The 13,342-nt window shown below is 42.9% G+C and overlaps 1 protein-coding gene across 3 annotated transcripts in view; it reads left to right on the forward strand.

Moving 5' to 3' along the window:
- tnfrsf19 (tumor necrosis factor receptor superfamily, member 19) overlaps nucleotides 1-13,342 on the forward strand; it is a 94,556-nt gene that overhangs the window by 62,575 nt on the left and 18,639 nt on the right. For all 3 annotated transcript variants that reach the window (XM_060826087.1, XM_060826088.1, XM_060826090.1), the window contains exons 8-9: nucleotides 4,077-4,179; nucleotides 11,599-12,010. In XM_060826087.1, coding sequence (XP_060682070.1) covers nucleotides 4,077-4,179; nucleotides 11,599-12,010 — 515 coding nt within the window. The remainder of the gene's footprint in view (nucleotides 1-4,076; nucleotides 4,180-11,598; nucleotides 12,011-13,342) is intronic.

A 13,342-nucleotide genomic window follows, 5' to 3' on the forward strand; every position in this document is an offset into this window, starting at 1 on the left:
ACGCCTTAAAGTATGTCTTCTAGTCTTGAAATGCCCCACCCTAGGGAAAAGACACCAGCCATTCAACTTATCTATACTCATCATAATTTTATAAACCTCTGTAAAATCACCCCTCAACCTCCTACGTCCCAGTGAAATAGGTCTCAGTCTATCCAGAGGGCAGAGAATATTGATTTCTTGGTCATTATTAGTCCTACAAGAAAGCCAGGTTTGTGACTGCCAGTGAACACAATCGTTGATGTGTTTCCTTATTGCAAGACCCATGATCCTGGTGGTTACCATTGAGCAGGAATGGACTAGACCAACCATACAAATACTGTAGCTACAAGAGCGATTCAAAAGTTAGGAATTCTGCAGTGAGTAACTCACTTTTTGTCTCCCAATGCCTGTTCAACAGCTACAAGGCACAACTCAAGCATGTGATGGAATACTTACCATTTGCCTGAAAGTAGCTCCAACCACTCGGAAAGCTAGAACACCATTCAGGACAAAGCAGTCCATTTTGGTTGATTGGCCCAACCCACTCCCTTCAGCGTTCACTCCTTCCACCACTGATGTGCAAACCATATACTGCAGGCACTCACCAAGCCTTGTTCCTTCCAAATGCATGGCCTCTATCCCCAAGAAAGACACAGACAGCAGAGGGGAACACCACCACATGCAATTGCCCTCCACAACACACATGATCTTGATTTAGAACTACATAATCACTCTTTTATGGTTGCTGGGTCAAACTCTGAAAGCAGTTTCCTAACAGCTCTTTGGGTATACTTCCACCACATGGACTGCAGCAGTTCATGAAGGCAGCTCACCTTCGCTTTCTCAAGGTCAGTTAGGAACGGGCAGCAATTGCTGACTTTACTTGCAATATCCCATTCAGAATATAAAACGTATCACCAAGGGACATAGTTCCCAACTTGATCAAAAAAGACAAACACATTTCAACTCAAGTTCAAATGACAAAGAAGATAATTGCTTGATCAGGAATTAACAAAATATTGCACAAGATTAAATTTAGACAAAACACCAGGGATTTGATCAAAGGCACTGATTTGCTGATGGATCTTATGAATCACAGATGGTCCAAAGAAATACAATATTTCTTCTAATAATTGGGACAGTTTCATGCTTTTCCACAGATGCATACAAGCACAAATATCCAGCTTGGCACTATACATACAACAGCATGGGGCTGTGCTTAACAATGAACTGCAACAGAGGACAATAACAGCAGCCACCCAAAACTCCTTTGTTGCTAATTTTACTCGATCAAAGAAGCAGCCTATTCTTTACATTCTTTAGGAAAATGACTTCATGCAAATAAAAATCAATTATGGAAAACAAACTGGGGAAACCTGAGGGACAGGATGTGCATGTATTTGGAAAGGCAAAGACTGATTAGGGATCAGCATGGCTTTGTGCGTGGGGAATCATGTCTCACAAACATGATTGAGTGTTTTGAAGAAGTAACAAAGAAGATTGGTGAGGCCAGAGCGGTAGACATGATCTATAAGGACTTCAGTAAGGCGTTCAATAAGGTTCCTCATGGTAGACTGGTTATCAAGGTTATATCTCATGGAATACAGTGAGAACTAGCCATTTGGATACAGAACTGGCTCATAGGTAGAAGATAGAGGGTGGTGGTGGAGGGTTGCTGTTCAGACTGGAGGCCTGTGACCAGTGGAGGGCCACAAGGATCGGCGCTGGGTCCAGTGCTTTTTGTCATTTACATAAATGATTTGAATGTGAACATAGGAGGTATGGTTAGTAAGTTTGCAGAAGAGACCAAAATTGAAGGTATAGTGGACAGCGAAGAAGGTTACCTCAGAATGCAACGGGACTTTGATCAGATGAGCTCATGGGCTGAAGAGTGGCTGATGGAGTGTAATTTCAATAAATGTGAAGTGCTGCCTGTTGAAAAAGCAAATCAGAGTAGGACTTATACACTTAATGGTTAGGCCATGGGGAGTGTTGCTGACCAAAGAGCCCTTGGAGTGCAGGTTCATAGCTCCTTGAAGGTGGAGTCACGGGTAGATAGGGTAGTGAAGAAGGAGTTTGGTATGCTTTCTGTTATTGCTTTGAGTCACTGCATTGAGTATAGGAGTTGGGCAGTCATGTTATGGTTACAAGACATTGGTTCGGCCACTTTTGAATATTGCATGCAATTCTGGTTTTCTTCCTATCAGAAGGATGTTGTGAAAATTGAAAGCGTTCAGAAAAGATTAACAAGGATGTTGCCAGGGTTGGAGAATTTGAGCCACAGGGTGAGGCTGGATAGGCTGGGGCTGTTTTCCCTGGAGCATCGGAGGTTGAGGGGTGACCTTACAGAGGTTTATAAAATCATGAGGGGCATGGATAGGATAAATAGACAGGGTCTTTTCCCTGGAGTGGGGAGTCCAGAACTAGAGGCATAGGTTTAGGGTGAGAGGGGAAAGATTTAAAAGGGAGCTAAGGGACAATCATTTCACACAGAGGAATGTGTATGGAATGAGCTCCCAAAGGAAATGGTGGAAGCTGGTACAATTATATCGTTTAAAAGGCATCTGGATGGATTTATGAATAGGAAGGGTTTAGAGGGATATGAGCCAAGTGCTGGCAAATGCGACTAGATTAGGTTGGGATATCTGGTCGACGTGGAAGAGTTTGACCAAAGTTGAAACAAATTGCTTCCATGCTGTACATCGCTATGACTCTATGATTCTAACTTGACCACATTATGGGTGCTCCTGTAGCTACTTTTCTGGCATAGTACTAACTCAAAAATGATGAATAAGTGGACAAGCTGCAGGTACCACAGATGTGCCACGTGAGATGTAAGAGGGGGCTTTCACACAGTGCCCAAAATGAGGAAGGTGAGTGAAGTCTTGGCTTCACGAATGCACTGATGGCAATCCTTGAGTGCCAAGTTTCAGCCTGGTAGCAAGTCTGCTGCCGAAGGTTTTGGGGGTGCTTAGGGCAAACACTTTTGCTCTTTCAATAGCCCCTCCTCCCCTGGTAACACTTAGTTTTTCAGTCCACTGAAAATCACCACCCCCAAATCTACCTCACTTGAAAATGCTATTTACTTTCAAGTACAGAGGAACCTCAATTATCCGAACGATATGGGCAGGTACTATTTTGTTCAGATAATTGATTATTCGGTTAATTGGTTTCTTCTAGGGCTCGGAGTTTTCTGTGAAGTCTGATCCCCGTTCAGGAGACTAGGCAAAAGCACATTGCGCATGGGACTCCACCCCACCCATCCATCCCCACCCACCGTCCGACTCACATCTGACCTGCCCACCCCAACCCCGTCCACCCCAACTCCATCCGCTCCCACCCTGACCCTCGCCTGCCCCCTACCCAGTCCAACACCGCCCCCCAGTCCGACTCCCCACCCACCCCCAAAACAGCACCCCCATCCATTCGCGCGCGCACACACACACAAAATGTTTTGACAGGTTCCATCTTTGTCCTGTACTGGACAATGTTGGAGAGATTATCTGAGGAAGGGGGTTTAGGGTACATCCCTGTGTAGAACTCCAGGGAAAGTGTGGGGGAGACAAAAAGAGGGTGGGTGGTCAGTCATTTGGTGACAGTGCCTGGACTGCCCACAACTGTTCTCAGCAGCAAAGTTTGTTTTTCATCATTGTACCTGTGAACGCAAGACGCGATCAGGGTTGAAACAGCTCTTTGACATAATGTTTGTATCGGGACCTTGAACTCCCCTTTGGATAATCTGATATTCGGATAATTGATATTTGGATAATTGATATTTGGATAATCGAGATTCCTCTGTAAATGGTGTTTGAAAGGAATTAAAAGAATTTCTCCTAAATCCATTACCCATAAGTGTAAAATTCAGCTTCATATATTAAGTGACAAATGGCAGCAATTTTAAGGATAAATGATTAATTTGTACCTCAGATGTCATGCCCTTTACATTCAAAACTTTTACTATAAATTACAGAATGAGAGAGTAAAATGGATTCAAAGGATTCTCAGTTTGAGGATGAAAATAGATGAACATTACCTATACCCAACTAACAGTGTCCCTATTCAATTTGTATTCATTAACAATATTTATTTTATTTTAGGACCTGTTCACCTGGTTCCCTCTTGTTGTTTTGATGATGCCTGTAGTCTGGAGTACAGCAGTGAGAGTACCTATCCTCCATCTGAATCGGTGAATTTTAAAAGGTAACAGCAGAACTTACCTCAGTAGTTGTGTCCAACTGTGATCAGTCTGACTAGTTACGTCAATTTCTCATTCCATTCATTCAGGGAGTAACATCTGAGTCAGGTGTTCTGAAGAAGTCACATGCGACTTGAAATGTTATCTCTGTTTCTGTCTCCTCAGATTTACCAAACCTGCAGACTTTCTTCAGCACTTTCTCATCTTATTTCAGATTTCCAGCGTCCACACAGTACTTTGTTTGAATTTCATCTGAATCATTTCACTAGTTCTAAATGATTAATCTCCTGTGATACTGTACACAGTTGATCACAGATTTGTCTCTGATGTCTTCGTGTTGTTGATTATCCCACTGCTTACAAATAGTATTTTTTCTTTCACTTATCTGCTGCTTTTCTGTCCATAGTTATAGAGTCATACAGACTTTTCAGACCTTTCAGTCCAACGAGTCCACGTTGATCACCGTGGGTGGCACGGTGGCACAGTGGTTAGCACTGTTGCATTCACAGTGCCAGAGACCTGGGTTCAATTCCTACCTCAGGCAACTGACTGTGTGGAGTTTGCACATTCTCCCTGTGTCTGCCGGTTTCCTTCCACAGTCCAAAGATGTGTAGATTAAGTGAATTGGCCATGCTAAATTGCCTGTAGTGTTAGGTGTAGGGGAATGGGGATGGGTCTGGGTGGGTTGTGCTTCAGCAGGTCAGTGCGGGCCTGTTTCCGTACTGTAAGTAATCTAATCTCAAACTAAACAAGTCCCACCTGCCTGCTCCTGGCCCATATGCCTCCAAACCTTTCCTATCCAAATGTTGTAATTGTACCCACATCCACCACTTCCTCAAGAAGTTCGTTCCACACAGGAACCACCCTCTGTGTAAAAAATTTGCCCGTTTTAAAAATCTCTCTCCTCTTACCTTAGAACGGTGCCCCATAGTCTAGAAATCCCCCATCCTAGAGGAAAAAACAACCACCATTAATTCTATCTATACCCCTCATTATTTTATAAACCACTATAAGGTCACCTCTCAACCTCCAGTGAAAAAAGTGCTAGTCTATCCAGCCTTTCTTTATAACTCAAACCTTTCATAACTGGCAACCTAGCTGGTAAATCTCTCTTGAACCGTCTCCAGCTTAATAATATCCTTCCTATAACTGGGCAACCAGCACTGGACACGATATTCCAGAAGAGGTCTCACCAATGTCCTGTCCAACTTCAACGTGACTTCTCAATCCTGTACTCAAAGGACTAAGTGATGAAGGCATGCTTAGTTTGCTTCTCTTCACACTATCCTACTTTTCCCTAGCCTTTTTCTCTTGCCTGCATGTTGGAGGAGCGTAATTGATTGATACACTGCGGTATTATGTGACACAGACAGAACAACAAATGCATTTCCATGTGGCTGTCTTTCCATTGACTTCCTGAACCACGTTATCGTTGTATGGCTCATTTCTATTCCTACCACCTCATCAGATGTATTGCTACATCTACCACTTGCCCTCTGTATGACCAAAGTAACCCCTGAGAGTTCCCCAGTGCATTATCCCATTTTCATTTATTTCACCTTTAATCCTATACAGTCTCCTTATTTCAAATCAGCTCAGCAGAAAGTGCAAAGAAGTATGTGACCAGCGGTGTGCCTCAAGGATTGGTGCTGAGTCCACTGATTTTCGTCATTTATATAAATGACTTGCATGTGAACATAGGAGGTATGGCTAGTAAGTTTGCAGATGATACCAAAATAGATGGTGTATTGGACAGTGAAGAAGATTATCTCAGAGTACAATGGGACATTGATCAGATTGGCCAATGGACTGAGGAATGGCAGATGGAGTTTAATTTAGATAAATGTGCGGTGTTGCATTTTGGTAGGGCAAACCAGGGCAGGACCTAAGACAGTTAATGGTAGGTCCCTGGGGATTATTGCCAAGCAAAGAGATTTAGTGCTGCAGGTGCATAGTTCCTTGAACATGGAGTCACAGGTAGACAGGGAATGCTTGCCTTCGTTGGTAAGAACATTGTATATAGGAGTTGGGATGTCATTTGCAGCGCTACAAGGTGTTGGTGAGGCCACTTTTAGACTTCTGCATTCAATTTTAGTTGCTCTTCTATAGAAAAGATGTTGGTAAACTTGAAATGATGCAGAAAACATTTACAAGGGTGTTGCTGGGACTGGAGGGTTTGCATTGTAGGGAGAGGCTGAATAAGCTGGGGTGTTGGAGGCTGAGGTGTGACCTTATATAGGTTTATAAAACCTGAGGAGCATGGATAACCAAGGTCCTTTTCCTTAGACCGGGGAGTTCAAACCCAAAGGCATAGGTTTAAGGTGAGACAGGAGGATTTAAAAAGAGCCTGAGGGGTAACCTTTAAAAATAAATGTTTCTGCACCATAGTTGTTTTTGATTAATTCTGACCATTTCAAACATCAGTGTTATTATTTTCAAAACTTAATAAATGATTTTGAATTGAGTTAATAAATAAAGTAAAACTCCCATACTCTTTCTCTCCCTGAGACACTCTAGGCTGAACTTAAGTGGCCGACAGCCAACTAAGTCTGTTCAGACGGGCGACCTGATAGAGGTCTACAAAATTAGGAGAGGCATAGACAGGGTGGTTAGTTACAGGCTTTTACCCAGGGTAGAAAGTTCAACTACAAGAGGGCATAGGTTCAAGGTGAAAAGGGGAAAATCTTTCACACAGAGTGTGGTGGGTGCCTGGAACACACTGGCAGTGGAGGTTTTTTAGATTAGATTACTTACAGTATGGAAGCAGGCCCTTCTGCCCAACTAGTCCACACCGACCCGCCGAAGCGCACCCACCCAGACCCATTCCCCTACACGTAACACTACGGGCAATTTAGCATGGCCAATTCACCTAACCTGCACATTTTTTGGACTGTGGGAGGAAACCGGAGCACCCGGAAAAAACCCACGCAGACACAGGGAGAATGTGAAAACTCCACACAGACAGTCGCCTGAGGCGGGAAATGAACCCGAGTCTCTGGCGCTGTGAGGCAGCAGTGCTAACCACTGTGCCACCGTGCCGCCCACGGTAATGGAAGCGGTCACGTTAAGGTATATCTTGATAGACAGATGAACCGATGGATAGAAGCCATGCATGGGCAATAAGTAGCAAGTCTAAGGATTAGGAATTGGCATAGGCTTGGTGGGCCGAAGGGCCTGTTCCTGTTCTGTGTTGAATTGAGTTGAAAAAAATATTGATTGTCAGATTTTCCAGTCAGCCAGTGAGGAGCAATATTCATTCTCAAAGGTGGAAGACCTGGAGGACAGGAGTCCAGGCAGTCTTTGACATCCTTCTCACCTACTGGGCTTCAGCTGTAGCCATACACCAATGATGTGGATAGTTAGTGATTCTAGTATATCTTTTAAAACATTAACATGTTGGAGAGAGGGGATCTCTTGGCCCTTCAATGTCCAGAATCAGTTGTACTTAGACATATAGACCACTTGCTGGTAGCAAAGTGACAAATTTGGCTAAAGTCACAGCTAGGTGAGATTTCCTCAGCAGGGGGGCAAGATCCTAACCTCTGTTTGACCTTGATATCAGGATCAGCAGTGAGCATCCTCGCCTCCCCCCGCCCCCCGCCCCACCCCCCTCTTTTTCTGTAAGACAAACAAAAGCTTCAGTAAGTGTAGCATTGGACGTGTACATCAATTTTACATACTGTAGAAAAAACCTTCACTGCTAATTTTGACTCAATAAAGACTTTGAAATGTTTTGTTGCTTCAAAATAATTTAATGAAAAGCTACTGAACTGAAACAGTGAGCAGCAAAGGATCGTATCCTACTGGTGGAACAGTGCTCACTCACACATCCTGGGAAGTTAGGTTCTGTGAAATATTTAACAATATAACTTTATTCAGTATCGGTCTGTATTTGTGAACGTTAACAATTTGGGTTATTGAGAAAAATCAGATGGGTGTAAAGGCTTCCACAAAGTTGGTGTTTGATGTTTTGACTGAGTGATTTTTGGGAGTCTGGTAGCCAGATTTGTGCAGAATATTGTAATAGACTGTAGCCAGAATTGTCCCTAGAGGATGTGGTGCCTGAAGCAAATCCCACAATATGGGCCCTGCCCATTGCCTTCCCTGTGGCTCTCAGTTTTCCTTTCTAGTGCCAGAATTTGTCAGGAATTGTAAGTCCTGCCCCAAGCCAATCTTTCACAGTGGTGGGCAATTTAAATAATTAGCTTCTTCCACCAAAGTGGCAATTTGGAGTGTGGAAGTTAGGAGATTAGATCAGGTAAGAGCGGGTCTGTCCTCAGTACATTTCTTGTATGTAGCCAGGGGACTGCTTTGGAGATCTGCTGATGTGGTGCAAAGCCAGCTTGTGGGTGAGGTTCAGGGAACTTTTGGTCATGAGGGGTGGTCAGCCCTTTGGGACAGTTAACTGGAGAAAACTGGGTGTAAATGGTGCATCAACTCCTTGAAACTGTCCAACAACAGTTGGAATATCGACAAGTATCAAGAAACGTTGACCTGTCAAGAAGTTTCTTGGGGTTACCATTGACCAGAAACTGATATGGACCAGCCATACAAATACAGTGACTACAAGACCAAAGCTGTGAATTCTATGGTGATTAACACATTTCCCAACTCCTCATAACCTGTCCTCCCCCTACAAATCAGGAGTGTAATGGAATATTCTCCACTTGTCTAAATGAGTGTACGTCCAACTACATGTGAGAAACTTGCACCATCCTGAACAAAATAGCCCACGTTATTGGCACCCCCATATGACACATTGAACATTTACTGCCTCCACCATTGACAGTGGCTGCAGTGTGTACTATCTACAAGATGTTCAGGGACAAGTTACCAAGGTTCCTTAAATAGCATCTTCCAGACTTACAATCTCGACCACCTAGAAGGCCAAGGGCAACTGACCTGTAAGTTTCTTCCAATAGTGGCTCATAACTATATTGCCATTTCTTCACTGTCACGAGATCAAAATGCTAGAACTCCCTCCTCAATAGCACAATGGATGTACCAACACATGGACTGCAGCGATTCAAGAAAGCAGCTTACCAGCACTTTCTAAAGGACAACTGGGAATATACAATAAATTCTGGCAGAGCCAGCTGATGCCCATAATCTGTGAAATTTTTTTTAGTCAAATAATGGTGTTTTCTCAATAAAGTGTGGTGTGAAATATAAAAATTCATATGCATGGTACATGTGAATGTTTGGGTTTAATTCCAAGTCAGAATGGTGTTGCAGGTGGTTTTAACCTGTATCTTCAGCCCTTGTCCTCCTCACTGGTAGAGAGCGCAGCCAAAGGTACCTTGGTGAATTGTTGCAGTGTATCATATAAATGGTACACAAGCTTATGACTGTATATCATTGGTGGTGGAAATGAATATTGATGATATTGGATGCCGTGCCGATCATGTAATCTTTGACGTGGATGGTGTTGAGCTCATCCAAGATTTCTTTTACCATGGTAGATGAAGGGAGTAAGGATAGATTAGATTCCCTACAGTATGCAAACAGGCCCTTTGGCCCAACAAGTCTACACTGACCCTCCGAAGAGCAACCCACCCCTGACTAATGCACCTAACCTGACCTGCACATCTTTGGACTGTGAGAGGAAACCAGAGGAAACCCACGCAGACACAGGGAGAATGTGCAAACTCCACACAGACGGTTACCCGAGGTGGGAATTGAATCCAGATCCCTGGCGCTGTGAGACAGCAGTGCTAACCATTAGGGGATTAAAGGAGGCACTAAGTTAGCAGAGGGGGTTACAAGGCCCATGGGCTTTGGAAGAGGTGTTAATTCTCCCTCTTGGAAAGATATGGTGCACTTTTAAATTCGCTCCTGAGTTACTTTTGGAGGAAGTAAGGCATCCTTTAGAATTGTGAAATGATATGTTCAAAAAGCGCATAAGCTTATTGAGATGTGTGGGACTTTCAATAAACTGTCCAAAAACGTGTTCAGTTAATGGAAGACATGCTAGTCTATTACAGAGTGTCTGGGTTTATAGAGCCATGATATGAATGGTGTTGCATGTTTGATTTATCAAACTATCACAGTGGGCTATCTTTGATGGATAGCTCCACCTGCTTATTGAATAGAAGTTTTAATGACATTAAGTTTTTACAGACACAGGTGAGACAATTTTTGATATAGGTTATTAACCACGAGTGAGATGTTTATTTTTGTGAGGGACTAAAGGGGACAATTTCACTGTATTTTGTATTGATTACTTTTTTTTGGTAGTGACATTATCAATAAACTGGTAACTTTATTTGTGTAATGATGCTGAAAAATGCTTATGCAGGAAAGTAGATGAGTTGGTGGAGTGAGGGAAGGAGAAAGGTAGTGAGTGCACAGTATATTGGCCCTGGGTTAGTATTGGGGCTATAGAGGCAATGGGGATGATTGGGATATTATGGAGTATGAAGGCCCTGATGGTGGGGACTGGGTATGAGGCACCATTACGGTATGAGTTCAGGGTACAGTGTGCACAGGATATATGAGGTTGCTGCAGGAGGTATTGGGTGTCATGTGTTATAGGGCTGGGTGGATGGGCAGAGAGTGACAGAGGGGATGTGAAGGGTAATGGAAGTTGCCACAGGGACACAAATTGGCAATGCGAGTATGAAGAACCATGGGGCATAGTGAGATGGGCATTGGGTGGCACTGAGGTATGAGAGGCCATAGGAGTAGCCACAGCGGGGTAAAGAAGCACATGGATGGGCATAGCGAGTGGGGAATGTGAGAGGGTGAGAGCAGGAGAAAGATTTTCAGTTTACATTTTTATTTTTAAATGTTGCCCATGTACCAAAGTCCCAAGGAAGCCTTTCTGCCTAATGCTCCTCAGGAATCAGACTCTTCCCAGGTCCACTGGCCCCATTCTCAATCCAACAGGAAACCTGGACCCAAAATCCAAAATGCAGACAGCTACTTTTAAAAATCAGGATCGTGGAGCTGGGATTCTGCTTCCTCTGCACCCTTGACCCAAGAACAAAACGCTGGGCCTAACCCACCAAGCCATCGTGTAATTTGCTTCTGTATTGAGCAAACAGGTAGGATTCCCATGAGGCATTTCAGATACCATTACATTAGTTTTATAGGAGCTGATGAATAAACATCTTCCAATAAGATACCCTGAATTTGATATTAACATTTCATGACAAATTATGCTCTTCAAAAATCATTGACAGCATAGTGTTTAGTGAATAATTAGTTGTTTTAAAATTGCAGTTAGTCAAACAATTATTGAGGAAATTATGCTGTAATGTCTTTTGAAAGTTATTTGTATCATTATGGCGTATGTATTGGGACACTTCTACTGAGTCACTGATTGATGCCATACAGAATGTGATATTTAACAACAAAAGAATGTCAAGTTAGTGTTGATTAATTCAAATATTAAGTTTAATATTGCTTTTTGTCACAAACAGGAATGTGGAATGTGGTGGTGAAATGCTGCCCTCTCTCCTTGATGTTTTTACACCGTCCTTTGGTAGTGACACTTCAGAAGCCTGGCCTCTAATACGAGACTCTGCCTGCAGTGATGCTGCCTCTTTCTGTGACTCTCTTAACCCATCAAACCCTGAGGCTTCCCCAGAGGACGTTACTAGTATTAGCCTACAGTCGAAAACTCCAAATATCCCACCTTCAGATACGTGTCCAAGGCAGGAAGATCAATCTGAGTCACTTTGTCTGCAGCCCCTTTCAGTGGAGATGAGTGGAACTGTCGTAGGGCTCAGAAAGCAACAAGGTGCAGAAGATCCAGGTGATCCCCCATCATTGGACATTGGAGACAAAGAGCAGCACCCAATGGAGAACAATGCTCCAAATGAAGAAATCGAGGTAAGGTGGAATAATCAACAATTGCTTTATCTGTGCTTGTTTGACTAAAATCTTACACTTATCTGGTTTATATAATCTTGATAGGCATCAACGTCTGGATTTTTATCAAGAAGTTGGGAAGCTTGAGTCTGAAAACAAGCCTGACAGATCCATTTCTTTTAAAAGGGCCCCTACAAGGGTATTTTTAGGTTTCAGAGGTCATTGTGGGATGGAGTCAGCCCCGTTGCCTCTGGAAACAGTTTACAGGTGACCATGAGGTTTGTGAGTACTGAGGCATGCTTGTAGAAGGCTAACCTCAGTTCCTCGAGACTTCAGCCTTAGTGTATTAAAGGCCTTCTAGCCCTTACTCTTTAGACTTCCTCAATGTCCCAAACACCCTAATGCCCGCTCAAGTCCCCCAAGCCCTCACATAACACCCATGCCTTATCCTCACTAATCAGACCTATCACTCCTCTTCAAATTGCATAAGCAACCCAGTTGAGCTGATTCATTACTGAGCCTTGGAACTCAATCAGATATTCATAATGAGGCCATCTGGGAACTGTATCAATGGAAACAAATGGCCAAACAGGACATTCTAACTTTGATTGACATCATTTTGATGTCATAATAAATTGTGTGTTCTTTTGACCTCTTTTTACAGCTATGTGTCTGAAATAGAATAAAGCTTCTATTGTTGATACTTTGAGTGACTGTGCTGATTAACACTTCTATTAGTTTGTCAGAGCAGCAATTTATTTCAAGGATGATTTTTAAATGGGTGTTATTTTCATGAGCATTTCAAATAATTGTCATTATTTATTATACGACTCAATATACATAGTGCATACCAAGTTAATGGACATGGAAAATGCAGAGGGTGGTATGGGAAAGGGCACTGAGGTTATGTAAGTGATATGGCAGATGAAACAAGAGCATAGGAGACATGAGTGACCATGAAGTGGGTGTGTGGGATATGAGAATGCACAGTGACTTATCTTTCAAAAGATTCCCAAATCTGGACAATGGTCCTTGATTACTCTGAGATGGTGTGAACTATGTGTCCTACCAAAATGGGACTGACTCCATAAAAGTAGCCAGGGATCTTAAATACTCAACCTCGCAGTGGCGCATATAATGTTAGAGTTGCTCAATCAGGGCTCACTTCTCACATCCACCTCCTTCCAGCTGGCTGCCATTTTTAAATCAATACTGTCCCACCTACATGTCAAGGAGACATAAAAATCCTGGCCCGAATCTCAGTACATTAGAAAATTACATTTTCCGTAATATTCAAAGAATATTCTGAAAACTTTACTGGAGTGCTACAAATCTAAATCTTTCACTTGCTTA

This window comes from Hemiscyllium ocellatum, chromosome 6 (genome assembly GCF_020745735.1).
Source record: "Hemiscyllium ocellatum isolate sHemOce1 chromosome 6, sHemOce1.pat.X.cur, whole genome shotgun sequence".
NCBI classification, from domain to species: domain Eukaryota; kingdom Metazoa; phylum Chordata; class Chondrichthyes; order Orectolobiformes; family Hemiscylliidae; genus Hemiscyllium; species Hemiscyllium ocellatum.